A 20,720-nucleotide genomic window follows, 5' to 3' on the forward strand; every position below is an offset into this window, starting at 1 on the left:
AAAAAAAAAAAAAAAAAAAAAGTTAAAATTATATCAAGGATCTTCTCAGACCACAGTGAAATAAAGCTAGAAATCAATGTAAAGAACTTCAAAAACTATACAAGTATATGGGAATAAAACAATGTACTCCTAAATCATCACTGTCAAAAAGAAATTAAGATAGAGATTAAAAAATATTTTGAAATGAATTAAAATGAAAACAAAACATATGGGATATAGCAATGCTAAAAGAGGAAATTACAGCATTAAATGCTTACATAAAAAAAGTAGGAAGACCATAAATTAAAATACTGACATCACACTTCAAGAAACTAGAACAACAAGAACAAACCAGAGCTAAAGTTAGCAAAAGAAACAACAAAGATCAGATCAGAACTAAATGAAATAGAAACCAACATATATATACACACACACAAAGGATCAATGAAGCAAAATGTTGTTTCCTTAAAAAGATAAAATTGATAAACCACCAGCTCTAACCTAACCAATAAAAGAAGAGAGAACAACCAAACAAACAAACTTTGATGTAAAGGAGGAGACTTTAGCACCAAAGGGGACTGGTAGCACCAAAGTACAAAAGGTCATCAGAGACTCACAAACTGGAAAACCCAGAGGAAATAGGTACATTCCAGGAAACAGACAACCTCCCAGGATTGAATCAAGAAGAAATAGAACTCCTGAACAGACTAATAACAAGCAGTGAGATTGAGTCAGTAATAAAAAAACAAGAAATCTCCAAACAAAATAAAAACACAGGACCAGATGGATTCACAGCTGACTTCTACCAAACATACAAAGAAAAACCAATTTTGATCTTCTTGAAACCGTTCCATGTTCTCACTTCTAAGTGGAGCCAAATAACATTACACATGGAAGCCAAGTGAGAAGCAGCGTGGGGGACAGAGTGGGGGACAAGGACAACATAGACTCAGGGGGGTGGGGGACGGGTCGCCACCTAGTGGGCACAATGTGCATAGCTCCGGCAACGTGTGCACTGAGGGTGTAGACTTCAACACAGTGCAGTGTGTCAAAGCAGTAAAATTAGACTTGTGCTCCATGAACGTATGTAAATAAAACAAATTAAAAAATAAAAAGGGAGCATTAAAATATTTTGCACAATGAAATATTTTTTAAAAGATTTTTAAAAGTAATCCTAGCACTCTGGAAGGCTGAGGCAGGTAAATCACTTGCACTCAGGAGATCAAGACCAACCTGAGCAAGAGCAAGACCCTGCCTCTACTAGAAATAGAAAAACTAGCCGGGCATTGTGGTGGGTGCCTGTAAGTCCCAGCTACTCAGGAGGCCTAGGCAAGAAGACTGATTGCTCAAGCCCCAGAGTATGAGGCTGTTGTGAGCTAGGCTGACTCCAGGACACTCTAGCCAGGGAACAGAGTGAGAGTCTGTCTCAAAAAGAAAAAGAAAAAAACATTCTTGCCTAAAATCTGCAGACAGTTCTTGAAATCCTTTTCTTCATTTTGTGGGGACACTGCATGGTCACTGGGTACGCTGCCAATAACACCACACAGACTCACTTATGGTGTGGCTTCACACATTTTTTAATTCTTTGCTCTTTCTTATTTTTCTGACACAACCACAAGTTGAAACTGGATAACGTATTTGACCAGAAGGAAAATGAAATTAAGTGAAGAACCAGACTGGGCCCCTAGCAGGAGCGACTCTGCTCCGGAGGCACAGCCTCTGTCCTGGGGTTTGACACAATCAGCGGGTCCATGAGCCTCATGCATCAGCCTGCACTCCAGGCACCGCCTGGGTTAAGAATTCTGACTCTGGAGATTAGAGACCGTGCATTACATCTCTCATAGCCAACAGTGATTTGGACGTCATAAGCAAATACTGAAAACCTTTTAATAAATGAATGAATGACTCCAGGGAAAAAAGAGCCCTGCTGTTAACTGTCATTTTCATTCAAAAAAAAAAAAAAGAAAGAAAAAGAACAGGTTCTCGACATGTCTCATGGTCTGCCTAGAACTATGAGGAAATTATGACAAAAGTCACTTCAGCACTTAGGTTTGACGTTAAACTCACAGTGCATGTACCAGAGTATGAGCCTAAGCAGGGCCTACAGGGAACCCTGCCTAAGTGTGGAAAGTCAAAGAGAAACTTCTTACCAGTTAAACGTACACACAACAGCCTCTTATATAGGTAAAACCTTCATTTAGTTGAAAATAAAACCGAGCCCCTAGTTCCCAGCATGAACAGTATGAAGCCTCAACAGACTTCAGAGGAAACAGCCCAGCACCACAGCCTCAGGGGAAGGAAGGGCCTATAGGGCTCAGACCCTGGCTCTGGTGACTGGTTCAGTACTGGTCCTTGTGGGACACAGGTAATTTCTGGGGCATCTGGGAAGAAGCGTGGCTGTGCTTCGACACCAGTGGGAAGACAGCCACTCTCCCCAATGATGCAATGTAAGGCGTAGGGCTGTGGCAGCCACTCTGTGCCTTGAGGGAGTCTGGCCCAAGGATGGGCTAATCCTTAGAAAGCAGAGCCCAGAGGCCCTCTGCTGGCCATGGTTTACAAAGTTTGGAGAGACTGCTGGTTGTTCTCCCTCCCTCCTTTTGCTTGGGTCAGAAGTGGCAGCAGCAGCAGTGGAGATTATGGAGCTGGCATCATACTGGGCTCTACTCAGCGAAATGCCTGAACTCTAGGGGTTCACAGGACCCCTTCACCAGGGAGGGGGCAGGTGGCTATGTATAAGCCAAAGGGGACAACACCCCTAAGGGGCAGGGGCAGGGGCTGAAGTGCACCTGCCCAGAGTGGGAGGGTCACACACGACACCTGTCCCATCTGCTGCTTCTGTCCCATCTGAGAAGCTCAGTGTAGAAAGCGAATGCTGAGCCTGTGCCTTCCACCACTCGAGTAGCTGCACATTAACCTGGGGAAATCAGGGTGAGAGCCGGAAAGCAAGGCGGGGATGAAGGGTCTGGCAGAAGCTGGTGTCTTCGGGTCTCAGGGGCCTGTACATCACAGAAGGATGACAGAGTCTGGCCTCCCCAGAATGCACAGAGCACAGGCTCTCCTCCCTCCTGCTGCAAAGACACTCTGGCAGAGTCACTCTCCCTCTGCTCAGCTTTGCTCCATAAAAGAGGTTTTCATTTACTTCTTCGCCACCCAGTCCCCACAGAGCGCATCCAGCCGGCTGCAGACCAAAGCTGAGGAAGAAGCCGTTCTCCAATAGGACCAACAGAAAAGCAGGGGTCCCCAAGACCCTCTCACTTCTGACACCAGTTACAAGTTCAGGGGTCCCCAAGACCACTCTCAGGCTTGATAAATTTCTAGGACTCAAGGAACTCACAGACAGCTGTTAAAGTCACAGTTATAGTTTGTTAATTGGAGGACACTGATTAGAATGGGTAGGGGAAGGGCCAGGTGGGCAGCGTCCAGGAGGGCTCTAAGTGTACAGTTTCCAGGTGTCCCTCCCACTGGAGTCTCAGGAAGCATTAATACTCATGACGCTGATGCATGACAGTACACATAGACTATAGCCCACCAAGGACGCTTACCCCACCTGGGTGTCCTGAGTATTTACTGGGCTCTGGTTTGGCTGATACCTCTCATCTCCAGCCCTGGCATTATTAGCATGGACTATTTGGGGTGGCCTCTGGCTCCCAGTAACAAAGACACTCCTATCAAACAGGGTATTCCAAGGGTGTAGAGGTCACCTCTAGGGGCCCAGAGTAAGGCCAGACTACTCTCTGGGCAAGATAAACGAGTGATCCTGGTGCGAACTGCTAACTGCTACATTAGAGGAGGGGGAAGAGCATACCTCACCCTGAACTTGAGGGCCCTGAGCAGGGCAGCAGGAGATGCAAAAGGCCCTTGAGGCAGCCCCACCTCACTGTAATCTACTGTTCAAGTGCAAACGTTTAATGGAGCCACTTAAAAAATTAAAATGTGTTTTTCAGTACATAATTGTTTCTCTGTCCTCCCTTGCTTTATAGGAAGACTCAAGAATCAATAAATACCATGGCCCAGATGCCTGTGGCTTATTTTTCTGCAAGCCCTTTGTCTCCTTGGCTCCTCTGAGAGGAACCTGGCACTTTAATAATAGGCGTCATTAAGAAAGGAATGGAGGGGCTTTGCGGCAAAGTCATCTTCCTCTGGGACAATCTGTCGGGGCTGAGGCAGGGTGGGAGGTCTGGGCAGGCAGCTCCACAAGGTGGCGTCTTCCTTCCGCAGTTTGCCTGTATCCGGGGATGGTGGTACCATTTGGAACAATATCTGTTTCAGGGAGACTCTGGCCTTGGTGACACAGTCAGGGGCAGCTTCACAGCTGTCCAACCTGGGCAGAAACACAAGGCTTCACACTCACGTTGAACAGCCTGTTCTGACGTCTTGAAATTCTGAATAATTTTCCAACTAAGGGCCCCGTGTTTCCATTTTGCACAGGGCCCGCAGAGTAAGTGCCCATCTGCCACCAGTCGGCAAAGTGTGGCTGAGAGGCCTTGCCACAGAGCACAGGGTGCTAAGTATATAGGGGAGACTTTTACTACAAGACCCAGTCTCCTGGGTGGGTGGGGAGGCAGGAACTCGGGTGTGGGGGACAGGGGCAGGAAGAGGACAGTGCATGCTCATGTCCTGACCACTGCTGCCACTAGGTGGGGCCTGGAACCGTGGGGAAGAGGGACCCCAGCCACACCTTCCATTACTGCAAACTTCCCAGAGGCGGAGAGGAGTGGGCTGGCCCTCCCCAGAGACCAGTGGGAAAGGAAATTTTCCTCAGAACCAAGATGCCCAAATCCCGAGTGCAAGTAAGAGAAATGCCTGTGAGCTCCTCTTCCCCACAGTCTTCCATGAAGCCCTGCAGACGACGGCATTCTGGGCACACGGCTAAGGCTACCAACAAGGGCCACGATGCTCCAGAACCGGGCCAGGTCCATTCCACACATTTCCTTTTTTAATCCTCCCAACCACAATAGTGCCCATCATTCCTCGGCTCTGCCAGATGAGGAAGCAGAGTCAGAGATCAGGTAACTTGCCCTGAATGGCCCCGTCAAGGCCTGAGTCTATCCCTGGAGCACTATAGCCATCGTCCCAAGAACCCCAAGGGGACTTGTGTGGTTGACATTAACAGCCTGTCTTCAAGGCCTTGTTAGGGGTTGATATGTATCCCCCAGAATTCAGATACTAAAGCCCTCATCCCAGGGCCTCAGTACGTGACCTTACTTGGAAATAGGATCATTGCAGATGGAATCAGTCGAGATGAAGCCACACTGGAATAGCGCGGGCCCCAATCCCACATGGCCCATATTCTTACAAAAGGGAAATTGGGACACCAAGACAGGCACTCAGAGAGGATGCCACAGACAGATGGAAGTGATGCTGCCACAAGCCAAGGACCACCAGAAGCTGGGAGGGAGGCCTGGGGCAGACCCTCCCTGCACCCAGGGGGAGTGTGTCCTGCTGACCCTTCACCTCACACTTCCCGCCTTGGACTGGGGGAAAATAAATCCGTGCTTTAAGCCTCCTTGTTTGTGTAGTTTGTATTGACAGTCTCAGTAAACTAATACAGGAATCCCCAACTCAACATTTTTGTTGTATCATCACGACATTCCAGAGAGGGTTACGGGAACAGACCTCCTCACATCCATTTAAAAGTGACCTTAGGCCCCAAAGGGCAGCGGCTCACCCAGAGCAGGCACAGGAGGAGCAGTTGGGACTGGAACACCCACCTGGCTCAGCCAGAAGCCCTTCAATCCCATAAGGCATAATATTTTAAAGGAAAAATGTGTGATGTAGTAGAAATCCTTTCAAGGTGTTATTTAAATAAACTAGAATAAAGTAACAGCAGTTCCACAGCATGGATTCAGGATTGGCACAGTTGACAGCCAGGTGAGGAACAGTCAAGTTTTGCATTTCAAGTAATGCAAAAATGTAGAGTGGACCATTCACAAATCATTCAAAATTTCATTTTTTCCAGTTGAGAAACTGAATATGCAAATGCCCCCCAGCAGACCAGGTGGAAAAATAGGATTCGGAACCCGGTCTGTAGCCCGGGAGGCAAGACACTGCCCTCCACAGTGACTGACCCCAAACGCCCTCCACTTGGTCACACCTTCCTTCTTCCTGGCTCTTTGCCTTCACGTCCAAATTTTCCAATTTGGGACCAATGAGAGGAAGCCAAACGTGCTCCCCTGACCAGCACACAGGCGTCTGACTCTAGTTCACGCACCCCCATCTCCCCTGTGCCAGGGCCTCCTCCCTTGGGGTGCCTCTGGAGCCCCCTTGTCCCCATGTGGGGCTCTCCCACTCCTCCACTCGCCTTGGAATCTCTGCCAAGCCCCCGGGATGGGGGTCTGTCAGGATTGGGAGCTCACTACAGAGAAAGAATTCTCACTCAAAGATTTAGAAAGAAATAAAAGGTTCTACTTCTTTTTATGAGAAAGAGAGACAGAGAAGAAAAAGAGGAGAAAGATGCACAGCACCCAAAGAAAGAAGGGAAGTACTGGCCGAGCGGAAGAGGCTTAGGTATTCATGGGGAATTGTTACAGGTAAATAAAGGGTTGACACTGCAAGTTGGTACCAGAAGCCACTTAGGGCTCCTCTAGGCTGTGAAACAAACTCTCAGAAACACCAGTTGAGCTTACAGACAAGTTGAGCCCCAGGTGTTTGACCAAGCAAAAGGGCAGTTGTGCAGTGAGTTTCTCTGTAAAGGGGCATTAGTGCTGCCCGGCTGTCCCTCTGACTTTCCATGTGACAGCTTATGTTTCTCTGCGGTGAGTCCTACCAGGGCCCACTCACTTGCCAGAATGAGCTCTGACTACACTGCCTCTCCTGCTCTCGGAGGGTTGATCTTCCTTCAGTTCCACACAGTTCAATGGAAAATTACTTATCCCAAAACTAAAAAGAAAACAATTTTATTTTTGCTCTTCCTCTGCGTTCTCCATTAGCGGTGTTGCCATGTAGTGAGAGTGCCGGACAGCAGCAAGGCTCTCCAAGGCCAGGAATCCGGAGCCCAGGTAACCCGGAGCCAGCCGAGAACCATCTAGACGTCGATGACATTAGAAACTGTTAATCTAAACCACAAACACAATGCTCACTAAAACTGCTAAAATGAACAGAAGTTATTTTCCTTGTTTAGAATATTCCCCATAGCACACGATGCTAAATGAACATGAAACAAAGAAATCAAGGGTTCTCCCTCGAGAAAAGAGGTGAGTCAGAACAACTGTCCTATTTGTATTGCACACGTGAAAGGAGTTTGTTTTCCTAAAGAAATCGAAATCTGATGTCACAGTGGTCGCCACTGCCACACTCCCCGACTCCCCACAGTTAACACTGTGAGGTCAGCCCCTGTAACTCCTCTCCCTTTAGTTTTGTTTATATTTGAAATAGAACCTCAAAAGATGGAAATTATATCCCTTTTTTAAAGAAAGTAATAGACTGAATTTTCCATTATCTTAGATGAGTATGAACATAAAAAAGAAATGAAAAATAGCAAAGAAATGCCAAATAGTACATTTTGTTAATTATAATCTTTCTGCAAAGTACCAAAATACCCTCTGTAACTTTAATTTTCCTTAATTATTTATCACTAATGACTACCAAAAGCACCATTATCATTTCTCTTCAGTTCATAGTAAAATAAAATATTTTAAGTAAAAAAAAAAATCCTTACTTAGAAAACACAGCTTCTCTCTCATGTAATAGTCTACTGAGAGCAAGAATACAGAATTTCCTCCTCAGACAACCTCCCCTGAGGGCAGCTTTTCAAGGGGGAATCCCACAAAAATGGGTTCCCAGTCTCCGATAGCTGGTTTGAAGGGTGGGGTGCACGTGCGCCCCAGGGCAGAGCATTTGGGAAAGGCTACATGCTACTGTGGCTTAGACCCAAGACACAAAGTGCCCAGTGTACTGAAAGCTCTTAGATCCTGAGTGTTTCCTAAAACACATTTGACCTTGGAACTTGCTTTCCATGTCTCTGCTGTACCAAGTACATGCGGGAATAATTGCTTAGTATAAAGCCACAGTTCACTTTGGCATGATCCTCCCTGGGGATTACTGGCCTGACTCCTGTGTGATCCCGTGAACTTGACTCTATCCCATGGACTGATCACATCAGTCCTTCCTCAATCAATGTCATTGATTTCCTCCCTGGTAAGTGGGGTGGGCAGGAATGTTGAATCTCACAGTCTATAACTTGGTCATCCCCTCAATTCATCTCTAATATTGGGGAATAGACAACCATATCCACTTCCTGATCTATTCAAACTGGCCACAAGCATCGCCTGGTGTAGGGACCTAACAGGTGTAATTCCAGTGTTCACAGCCCAAGGCTTCCCAGAACAATCCACTGTGACGGTGGAGTTTAAATTAAAAACATACATGAAATCTACACACATACATATGCTCACGAATGTATACCCCTTCATGTGAATATATCCACCATTTCATTGTTAAGAGAAGAGAAAAAACCTGAAAACTTGTCCCAGGTATAGTTACTGAGCCCGATCAACATAACTGTTATTCCATGTGAAATTAAGTACCTACTTTACTATGTCATGAAAATAACAACTTCTCAGAGCACTGGCACAATGAACTTAGTGCACACATCATCATGACTGGGTTAATAACCGGCACTAAATTACAGAGGACACTCCCCCTGGAAACAATGCTTTGTTCACAAAGTCTCAGCACAAGGGCTGGCAGCTCTTTAAAAGTTACCCACTGTAAATCAGCCCGGATGTGAACTGCACATTACCAGAAAGTTTATAATGGTATTAATCTCTGCCATTAGGGGACATTTAAGTTATGTAGAGTATGGCAATAACATTCTTAAACTCTGATTCAGACAGCTGTAATTATATCGTGCAATAATGTTTTGATTACCTATAAAGTTTAATTTATCATGGACATAAGTCCCAATGAATAAATATGTTAAAACATGCTAATTCAGCTCAAGAAAATGATTGCATAATCAGAAATGCAAGTTTAGTATACCATCCTAATTAAGACAAAACATGGTCGCTGAAAAATACCAATTAGTCGTTTGTCCCTTTATAGCTCACAAACCTGTTTCTCTAGCCAGCTCGTTTCTAATTATTATTTACATGTCTAGCTCCTTGTCTACACTGTGCTGTATCATAAATTCTTTTTTAATTGTTCTTAAATACCACTGATCCTGGACAAATCCCAGTAGCTTTTTTCCTACAAAATAAAGCACCGTAGGAGGGGGGGAAACACTTCTAAATTTAGAAGAGAAATTATCTTATTAGTACTCAACTTTAGAACTAAAAACCATCTGCATTCACTAGCTACAGAATTTATTACAGTAAACTTCAAAAAGTGCAACCCCTTCCTTCAGCTAAAGGTAACAGTTTCTGGCCGTGCTGATTCCGTCCCTTCCCACCGGGTATTTCTCTGTTCACTGACCTACCCGAGACAAGTTCTCCCCCACCCCTGGCAGCACCTGCCTCGGCCTGGCCCGTCTCACTCACACTTCTCACCGGCAGCTCCGGTTAGAGGGCGCCGGGCAGCGCTCACCCCCAGCCCGGTTCACCTCCACTTCCAGGTCTGCTCGGGGCCTCTGGAGAATGATTCCTCCTCCCTGGGTCACACCTTGTCGGTGTGTCTGCTTTTGATGTAGCACAAACCTGGACCCCCACTCTTCTGTTTAAAAACCTTTTGCGTCTCTAAGAACTTTGTGGTCAGGATAAAGACCAAAGTGCCCAGCCCTGCGGCAGGACCGCGGCTCTCCTGAACCCCCACAGCCCGGCGCTTCCCCCTGCCCCAGGCAGTGTATCAGTGAATCTCTCCACCTTACTGACATCGGGCTAGTTTTGACCCACAGAACGGTCATTTCGACCCAACACGTGCCTTGTCCGCCTCCGGGACGGCTCCCCGCACTGGGCCGCAGGGCCTCCTGCTCTGGGGCTCCCTGGGGCGCTCAGGGCGGGGCCGCTGGAGGCTGCGTCCCTGCCGCGCGTCCTCCTCCCGTGGCCCCTCACCGAACGTCATTGCGTGGGGCGGCTGAGATCCCGCCCATCTCCTCTGCCAGGAGGGTACTTAGTGAACAAGCATTCAAAACAACAAAATGAAACTTTAGGCAGGAAGGACTGCGGGGCAAGCCCACCGCCCTCAGGGGAAGGCCTGGGGCTGCGCAGGGGGCACAGTCCCACGTGCTGGCGCGCAGGTGGGGGGCTGCATCTTACACCAGCTTCCTCAGCCAGCCGGCGCACCTCCTCTCTCTACCAAACTTATCCTCCGAGATGCTCGGTAGCTCAGGGTCCTGTGGCCCCCAACTCCAGTGGGGGAAGGAAAGCAGACAGACAAGACAGAAATGAAATGACATAAACACCAAGGACAAACCTAGAGCCACGAGGAAGTCTTAACTCAGGGTCCGGATGGCCTGCTCTCAACTCCACACCACACCCTGGGGCCCGAAAGGACGTGACAGGAAGCACCTCCGCAGAAACCCTTCATGAGATGGGCACTGTCGCCCACCACAAAGGAGACGTGGAGGAAAGTCTGCTCAGGGCCAGAGTCCGTCTGACCCCTAAATACTGGAAAGACAGCCAGTGGTATGCACTCAAATTTTACTTGACACCATAAACTCTTAACATTTATAATTAATTTTGTTACTAATGTAAAGTCCTATTCCTCTCTTACCAACTAAAAACTTCTGAAATTCTTCATAAAAATATACTATCGGTAAATACATGTATATATACATATGATTATACACACATATAACGTATGATGGCACACACGGAAATAATCTGCGGCACCCCAAAACACACGAAAAACAAGACCTAGGAAGTCAACCTGAGTTGATAAACAGCAGGTCACTTTTGAGAAACAGTACAGGGTAAAAAGAGCTAATTTCTAAAACTAGCAGACTTTCCATAATGCTGCCAAGATCAAGCTATAGTTTCTTTTCCTCATTTTGAAAGGGTTTTTTTTCCATCTAAGTAAAATTAATGTAATTGCTGATTAAAGAGCCTCACACAATTATTTTGCCAATCAATTTATATTTCTATCTAACAAATCTGACAGTTACTTTTAAAAGAAATATTATGAAATATTCTTCAATTAAGTAAAGAATTATTTAACAGAGAAAGATTCTTAATGGGACTCTCTTGCAGTTTTACATAAGCAGTGCACTTGATTAACCTCACAAGCTTGTTTGGCCCAATCATAATTTTCACAGATGAGACAGAACGGAGAGATCTCAGTGAACTGATCACAAACGGCCCGTACTTCAGTCACACGGGGCTCATCACTCACCTCAGGAAAGCCATAGGATGAACTGTGACCACCATACCTGTCCTCAAGGTCTCCATGGGTAACCTCCCCTGTGGCAGGCACTCGCCAGAGTGGAGGGAGGCCCAGAACACAGGCTCGAGCCCCTGCCCTTCAGATGCGTGAAACACGTACGGAACTCCAGACTTGAGAGGCAGAATTGATGATAGCTTTAAAACTCTTAGGGCAGTGACAATTAACATCCCAGACACTCACCATCAGATTTCACCTAAAGTTATCCAGACGTGTGCCACTTCTCTGTATCAGAGCACCCGTAGCCTAGAAAAACCGGTGAGGGTTCCTTTTCAGTAGGGATCTCGCTCCGTGAGTATTTACTGGGCACCTACCACGTGCCAAGGCCCCAGGGGACAAAGATAAGCCGCATATGGCCCCTTTTCCAGGAAGTCATCTGATGAGAGATTCGAGGCCTAACTGTTATGTGCATGGATTGACTCTCTACTGACAGGAGATGTGAGTAAACACCCCAGGCAGGTGGGGACACTCAGGGAAGGGGGATGTCTCTGGGGGCACTTCAGGATACAGTCCACCATGTTGCCACTTAAGCAACATGTCCATGGAACAGGGATAACCAAAAACAAGGACATCCTTGCGTGGCTATCAAAGGAAGCCTCCCAGCATGAGGCCGGGTGCAATGGTCCTATAATACCAGCACTTGGGAGGCCCAGGCGGGTGGATTGCGTGAGCTCACAAGTTTGAGACCAGCCTGAGCAAGAGTGAGACCAGGTCTCTAAAAAATAGCCGGCTGTTGTGGCAGGCGCCTGTAGTCCCAGCTACTTGGAGGCTGAGGCAAGAGAATCACTTAAGGCCAAGAGTTTGAGGTTTCTGTGAGCTGTGACGCCATGGCACTCTACCAAGGGTGACAAAGTGAGACTCTGTCTCAAAAAAAAGAAAGACTCCCAGCACGAGACTATGTGGGAGACAGCCACTGCTCTAGCAGCTTACTTTTTATTAAATGAAGAGTGATTCTATTATGTCAGCTGCAGTGGTAAGAAAAGGCCCAGTGATGTTTAGACACTACAACTATAGACTATCTTTTTTCTAACCCTTTCTTACTGAAATTTCCAAAGGCAATACAGTTCACAAATGTAAAATTCCCTTTTCCTCCACTGAAACAATTTAACATAGTTTTTAGGAGCAGGGCTCTGAAGACACAACAACTGCTTTGTTACAGAATAATAATAACAGCTGAAAGGTACTGAACACTTATTAGGGGATAATTATGGTTCTAAGTGCTCAGATGAACAACTGTCTTTTAATCGCCTTATGACACAGAATAAAGTCAATGCACATAACAAAACATACAGCAAAACATTGTGAACAAAATGAAAAAATCCTTCATCTAAACATCCTGCATCGGCAGCTTCCTAAAACACATTACATACCAAGAGGTTTGATTAGAGGGGCCATTTTTTCCAGCTCCCCCTGCCATTTCCAAACTCTTCCTACTTCCTATCTTATGAAATCATTTCCCCTGTTAGTTTAATACTAAGGTAAGCTTAAAACAATAAATACCAAAAAAGAAATGTCATTGATTTTACCATCCGCTTTCGCACTTGGCTGCTGTTCCCAACCTACATCTACAGGAACGGCTGCAACAGGAGTGCTCTGCTTCCCAGCTACGTGGTCCAGGCACATTGGTAGACTTCGTCCAGCACAGCTTCCTTTGGAAAATGGAGGTAGTGATACCCACTTCACAGGGTGCTGAGACTCGGTAAGGCTGTGCAGAGTCAGCCCTCACCTTCTGGCCCTTTCCCAGATCCACAGGACAGGTCTTGCTCTCCTCTCCAACTCCCCACACCCACATGGATGATGCCAGCACCCACTGGACAACCCATGCAATGCTCTTCTCTCAAAATTCACTACATTCTTCAATTTCCAGGGAATTCAACCTCCACATAACCACTCCGATGTCTCCATATGACTGAAAAATGTTTCGGCTCTGAAGTCTTAAGAACTAGTACTCTTCTTTGACCACAACCTCCTAACCTGGATGTGCCCAGAATCCTCCATTCTTCTATCTTTCGTGGCCTTGTACTCACCGTCCTACCAGGACTTTGTGGTGCATAACATTAGCAACTGAGAAGCCCTTACCTACACTTGCCTTGGACATCTGCACCTGTCTCTAGGTTACCTGCCTGGGGACCCCAACTCTAAGGCGAACTCTCAGCCTTCTTCCCTCCTCCACCTGGACTACATGATAACCTGACTGGGGAGAGCCCCCCAACCCATGACTTGTGCCACTATAACACCTGGGGATTTCTGGGTTTCTCTCCCCCTCGCCCCAGACGGTGTCACCTCTCACTCAGACCCTGACTGGGCCATTCCTCCCCCTCTCATTTCAGTAGCTTCCATCACGCTCCTATTTTGCTCCCCTACCCTCAGCTTACGTGGAAACAAAACTCATGAGCCTGAGGTTCTTTAATACAGTCTTGGCTGGAAAATTAATAAAACCAGAAGCAGCTCTCAGAGGCAGTTGATGAACATCCCCGTTTGAAGGGGAGGCTATTCCCACAGGTACGTTGCCAAGAGCAACTCTGGGCTAGCCATCGTGTCTTATCAGAAAGACAGTGCTGGTTAAAGTCACTCCTGTAATGCTACCATCATCATAAAGTTGAGTTCATGTCTAAACCATGCAAAGCAACTTCCTGCACTATGAAAAGATGTATTCTCATCATCCTACAGACTGTCGACTTATTATTTTAGAATATGTTAAAGAGCATGTTTATTGAAACTTTTTATAGAAAACTATTCACTTGGAGTTGTAATTTTGTCATATGCCAATTTTACCCAGCAACTCTTAGGATACTTAACTCATTACTACGTTATGATCTAGAGCTAATTCAACCTGAACAGAAGGTAAGTGTAGGTAAAATTAGTAACGTAAACTCTAAGCATAATGCTCAGTAGAGAATCACAGTTCATTTTGAATATAGTATCTTGCAGGCTTATTGTATAAACAAAAAAACATTAAGTGAAAACTGTTAAAAGCAGTAAGACCATCACAGTTGTCATACAGATAAGGAAACGGAGGGTAAGATGTCATCTGCTTAAGGAACAGCCAGAATTCATAGTCAGATCTGACTCAATGCCCTTCTTTCCGCTCATCAGGGTTTTCAGACCCAGCTACAGATTGGCATCACTCAAGGAGTTAAAAGCAAAACCAAAAGCTGGTGGCGTCCCTGTTCCTGCACGCAGTCCCCCATTCTAACTGACTTTAGGTAGGAGAGGTCTCAGCCAGGGTCGAGCACCTCAGCACTACACTAGTCACGTTCTAACAGATTGTTCTGTCCTATCAACTTATGGGGATTTTTTTCAAAGTTTTTGCTGCAACATATATGATTTAATACAACAAAAAACATTTAATCAAGTGAAATGTAATAAACTGAATAAACAAGCCCTCAAAACATTTTCCACTGGAAACATGTTGAGATGAATACGGGGTTTGTTGCCATCTTACTGCAATTTTCTCACGTGTCACTAGCCTACATAGCCCATGTGTTCTGTGATCATGCAGATGTGAAGGATTAAATGTTTGAGTGATTAAATAAATGAGAAGTCCATCTAGTGCAGAGAATCATCTCACAAGGCAGCCAAACTAGGTTTAGAGAACAGAATTATTTAAGAAATTCTCCACATATTTAGGTTCATTTCAGAATCCATGAACCTTAAGCCATTCCAACCTCCAAAAGAAATTAGAGAATATTTTTTCTTTGGTCACATTGAAGCTGAATGACCTCTTGGTATTCACGATATTCAATCATAGTACCCTTATAGGCAAATTTCTTTCTGAAAGCTTTCACAAGTTTCTTTTGTCATAATCATCTGCAGTGCCCTGAACAGTAGGCAGTGTCTTTCTGCCCTTCCGTTGCTGGATTCTCATATGTAATCCTCAGTCCCTGCCAGGAGTAAGTCATAACCCTTAGTTTCATCAGCAAAGGAATAAAAAGATTAGAGGCTCTGGATAGTGGACGAGTGATGCGGGCTCCTTTTGACCCCTTTGCTGATGCAACTAAGGGTGACGACTTAACTCCTGGCAGGGACTGAGGACTAAGTTGTAACTCTGGCAGGGACTCCAAGTGGCTCAGACTCTTGCCTGGGGAGAGCAAGGAGGATCTGTTGTGGCGGCAATACTACCAGGGTGAGGCCGGAGAGAGGATCAATTTTCCTGCGGGGCCTGCCCAGATCACCATGTCAGGAAGCTGTAGTGGCAAGAAAACAGAAATAAATAAGGAAATGCTTTACCCAAGGCTGGAATTTGACTCCTATCAATTAATGTTGATAAAATGCTTTCTAATGATCCTATAAGTTGGCAAACTAAGTATAATTTCAAAGATTATCTTCCCCCAAGCAAAGAAAATGGCAGTTTTCGATGTCCTGTGGCCTAAGAACGGGTTATGTCACTAGCTTAGCTAGTGTTGATACCAGTGCTGGAGTACAAGGGTAGTATCCTTCCAGGAGTTCAGAGAAAACATCTGCCAATGCACAAACACAGGGCACGGGCAGAAATGAAAGCATCTGCTGTAAGAAACGAAGCACATTGCCTGGGCGAGGGCTCAACAGAGGGCACAACCGAGACCGGCAGTGAGACCAGGCAGAAGTACCAGGCAGCAGCAGAGTCCCTGGCCACAGAGCCAGGATGAAACAGTGCTAGAGGAAATTATTCTTGCTCCCTGTTTAGGATGCAGGCGTGTGACTGAAGCAGACAACTGGGAACTGGTTACCATTAAATGGCCAGAAGATCCTGAGAAGACCAGACAATCCAGTGGTCCCAAGAAGCAGCAGCCCCTGAGGAGAGCAAAGCACTGTGTTCAGACGAGGGAAGAGCCAGGTGACTCAGACTCTTGCCTGGGGAGACCGAGAGGGATCTACCATGGTGACGATACTGCCATCCCAGCCTTGGTAAAGTCAGATTTTACCATACTGACTTTATTATTCTTAAACTTACTTCTAAACTCAAATAATAAAACCATGTTTCTTTATAAAGGCAAATTTTCTGAGGATAATTCTGAAAGGAACTCAGAGGGAATACCATAAATAACAGTTTTAAAAGTGACATAATTATAAAGATCATATGAAGAATGCAATAAACCCAAATCTACTAATTTAGCAAATTACTGTTTAAGCCAGCAATCTATGCAGCAAATACCAGCGTAGTTACTAACAGTGAAAGTCATGAATTTCAAATTTCTAGGGATGGACACTGGACATCCTAAGGAACGTCCTCCCACTATTCCCAGCCCCTCAGCACCCTACATGGCTCTCCACACCCACAACATGCCCACAAACTCAGACGCGGGGACGGAGTATCACTGCACAACAGGTAGTCCACAGTGTTTTTAATCAAACCCTCCACTGAAGTGAAACCAATTTCAATTTTTTTTTTCATTTTCCCCTATTTCAATTTTTTTTATTAAATCATAGCTGTATACATTAATGCATTTATGGGGTACAATGTGCTGATTTTTATATACAATTTGGAATGCTTACATCAAACTGGTTAACATAGCCTTCACCTCACTTTTTTAATTATTGTGTTAAGACATTTATACTCTACACTTAATAGATTTGACATGTACCCCTGCAAAATGCACCATAGGTTGTGGTCCCACTGATTACCTCCCTCCATCCAACCTCCCCCCCCTTCCCCCTTTCATCCTGGGCTATAGTTGTGTTTTATCTTTCATATGGAAATGTGGGGAATTATATATTGGTTTCATAATAGTAATGAGTACATTGGATACTTTTTCTTCCATTCTTGAGATACTTTACTAAGAAGAATATGTTCTAGCTCCATCCATGTAAACATAAAAGAGGTAAAGTCTCCATCTTTTTTAAGGCTGCATAATATTCCATGGTTTACATACACAATTTATTATATAGAGACAAGGGGAAAAACCAAAAGACCACCACACTATAGCAGAAAAGTATTTATAAAGATTCTAACAGCTTTTATTACAATGGTGCAAGGTAGTATTTCATCCAACACTCACCAACAACAAACCATCATCTTCTATAAAATAGTTCCAGAAAGTTCAAACAAAAAAACTAAAAGATATAATATCTGTAATAATTCTCTTACAATACTGGTCAATGTTCAAACTTCATGTCAACTCCCATAAAATATAATCATTTTCTAGCAAACGTGGCAAAAAAAGTTTGCTGTTTTGTTTCGTTTGCCTATGAACATATCAGAACATGCCTCACAATTAAAAACTTTTTATTACAGCACTCCATGACATCAATATCTATTCGTGCTTAGAATCAGCCAGTTGTACCAAATACCATAAAATACAAAATGATAGGAAATATAAACATCGATTTGTATTTCAAGTTTATAACATTTTATTTACAAAAATAGGCTGAGAGGAAAAGGGTTTACACCCACACATTCTTTTAGGGGGACTATTTTGCGTTGTTTTCTTATTTTTTCCTCTAACAATTTTTAAAGTCACATTTGAATTCCTTCAGAATTGTATTTGTCAACTAGAAGCTCAAGTGAAGAGGAAGAAGAGAAAAGGAGAGTAAGAGAGAGGGTATGAGGGGGTGGGTTACAACAGTCGGCACGTGAATAAATGGCTGTTACTGAGAACTTGCTGTGCGTCATGCACTCGGGATGCAAGCACGCTGCTCAGACATCAACACCAGACGTCGTTATTTACAGGACCTGCAGTCTCTCTGGGTTCTGAAGGGCACTTGTTCCCCAGCATGACACTACTGAACAACGATTTCAAGGCAGATACTAAGACATGACTCCAAAGACAGGGTTATGGCGGCAGATGCTGGGGCCATACTCTTCATAGTCCTTCTTGGTATGACACACCTGAAAAAACTCCGGCTGCAAGAGGTACCAGAGGAAGGAAAATACGAAGACATAAGGAAGAAAGTAAAACTCCGTTAAGTACTAAGCAAAGAGAAACTCTCCTTCCCTAAACCTGCACACTCCTACAGACCACTGCTGTGAGATTTTGACCTCTGTGACGTCTCAACTACTAAACTGGGGTTTATTTCATTTTTGCAATAGTTATTTAGACTATTTTCTTAGGACCAATTATGTGCTGGCCATACATTAACAATGTATTAGCTAATAAGGAATTTGAGGGGGAAAAGCTATAATTATTTGGAAAAGTAATTGGAACTAACGACTGATGTAAGATTTTTTTAGATTATTTTTGGATTTCACTTACTCATATCATCTATATGAGTAAGTGAGGGTAGGATACTTTGAATTTATCAAAGGATAAATTCAATACTTGAAAGATACTTTCAAATAAATTGCACAATCTAATAATCATTAAAATACATTTTTTATCTTAAAGATCTAAATGTCTGTTTAGAGCTACGCAATTAGTTCCAGAAAGTTCAATCAAAAAAACTAAAAGACATAATATCTGTAATAATTCTCTTACAATACTGGTCAATGTTCAACATACTACTTAACACACTACTTGACCTTCTTAGGCAATACCTACCCAAACTCAACAGAAAACAGAGAAATAAAAACATGGAACAATCTAAAAAGGACTTACAGTTGAGGCCAGCATCGAGCCTCCAAACCACACGGCATAGCGCTGCATATGATGTGTGATTACCTGAACCTCCACAGGCTTGGGCTGGAAAATACAGTAACATATGTTTAGTCCAAGCATACAAATAAAAAAAAAATTATAGATTTTCAAGATGCTTTCTGATGTTTTTCTATTTGTGCAAATTTATAAGATACATGAAAAAATTCTACATGTATATAATGTGTAGTATTTAGGGATTTTAGTATACTCATCCTACTATGCTATCAAACACTGGATTTATTCCTTCTGTCCTACTGTACATTTGTACCCTTTAATCCTCCTCTCTTCATCCTTCCCCCGCCCCCTGCACACCCTTCTCAGTCTCTGTTATCTACTTTTTTTCTCTCTACTTCCATGTGTTCAAATTTTTTAGCTTCCACATGTAAGAGAAAATGTGCCATTTGTACCTGGCTTATTTCACTTCACATACTGACTTCCAGATTCTGCCCACGTTGCTGCAAGTAACAGGATTTCATTCTTTTCTTGGCTGAATAGTATTGCATTATACATATATCACTTTCCCCTTATCCTTTCACCTGCCAATGGACACTTAGGTTGATTTGCTATAGTGAACGGTGCTGCAATAAACCTACGAGTGCAGGCAGCCTTTTGATATACTGGTTCTTTTCCTTTGGGTAGATATCCTATTTCCTTTGGGTAGGACTGCTATATTGAAAGGTAATTCTAGGGGTAGGGCCTGTGGCTTAGTAGGGAGGGCATCGGCCCCATATACCAAGAGTGGCGGGTTCAAACCCGGCCCTGGCCAAACTGCAACAAAAAATAGCCGGGCGTTGTGGTGGGCACCTGTAGTCCCAGCTACTCGGAAGGCTGAGCCAAGAGAATGGCCTAAGCCTAGGAGTTGGAGGTTGCTGTGAGCTGTGACGCCACAGCACTCTACCGAGGGCAATAAAGTAAGACTCCGTCTCTAAAAAAAGAAAAAAGAAAAATAAATAGAAAGGTAATTCTATTTTCAGTTTTCTGAGCAATCTCCATACTGTTCTCCAAAGTGGCCATACTAATTTATATTCCCACCAACAATGTGTAAGAATTCTCTTTTTGCTGTATCATCTGTTATTTTTTATCCTTTTAATAACAGCCATTCTGATTAGGGTTGGATGATCACCTCACTGTGGTTTTAATCTGCATTTCCCTGCTGATTAGTGACGCTGAGCATTTTTTCATACAACAGATGGCTGTTTGTATGTCTTCTTTTGAGACACATATGTGCATGTCCTTTGTCTGCTTTTTAATGGGGTGGTTTTATTCCTGCTGAGTGGGTGAGCTCCTTCTATATTCTGAATGTTAGGGTAATCTTTCAGAGGAAGAGTCTGTCAAATATTCTCTCATTCCACAGGTTGCCTCTTCACTCTATTTCTCTTCCTGTGTAGAAGCTTTTTAGTTTAATTAAGTCCTGTTTGTCTATCTTTGTTTTTCTTGCCTTTGCTTTTGAGGTCTTAGTCATAAATTCTTTGCCTAGACCAATGTCCATAAAAATTTTCCCTAGATTTTCTTCTAATAGTTTTACAGTTTCAGATCTTACATGTTTAGGTCTTTAATCCATTTTGAGTTGATTTTTGTATATGGTGAGACATAGGGGTCCAGTTTCATTCTTCTGCACATGGTTATCCAATTTTCCCAGTACCATTTATTTTTTTTGAAATTTAAAGAAAAAATTTATTGAAGATCTGAAAAACAATTCCTAAAAGATCGACTTTTCCAGAAAACTAGCCACACAATGCATTGCATCTATCATGTTAAAACATGCATTAGACACAAATACAAAAGCCATGAAACAAGCCACCATTCTTCAACAATTTGAGCAAAGATAAAATGCCTAAGGAACAACATGGATGACTTGCAAAGGATGAGCTCTTT

At 44.0% G+C, this 20,720-nt stretch overlaps 1 protein-coding gene and 1 pseudogene across 1 annotated transcript in view; both read right to left on the minus strand.

The window, feature by feature from the left end:
- Positions 1–14,929: 14,929 nt before the first annotated feature.
- On the minus strand, positions 14,930–16,152 carry LOC111726070 (annotated as a pseudogene).
- Positions 16,153–17,205: 1,053 nt separating this feature from the next.
- ACTR3B (ARP3 actin related protein 3 homolog B) overlaps positions 17,206–20,720 on the minus strand; it is a 125,547-nt gene continuing 122,032 nt past the window's right edge. Inside the window, exons 11-12 of the mRNA XM_003792027.3 lie at positions 18,807–18,890; positions 17,206–18,115 (exon numbers count right to left, since the gene is read on the minus strand). Of these exons, the coding sequence (XP_003792075.1) occupies positions 18,020–18,115; positions 18,807–18,890 (180 nt within the window). The 3' untranslated portion in view covers positions 17,206–18,019. The remainder of the gene's footprint in view (positions 18,116–18,806; positions 18,891–20,720) is intronic.

The sequence above is a fragment of the Otolemur garnettii genome, unplaced genomic scaffold (assembly GCF_000181295.1).
Source record: "Otolemur garnettii isolate 467f Iridium unplaced genomic scaffold, OtoGar3 scaffold00053, whole genome shotgun sequence".
Lineage (NCBI taxonomy): Eukaryota > Metazoa > Chordata > Mammalia > Primates > Galagidae > Otolemur > Otolemur garnettii.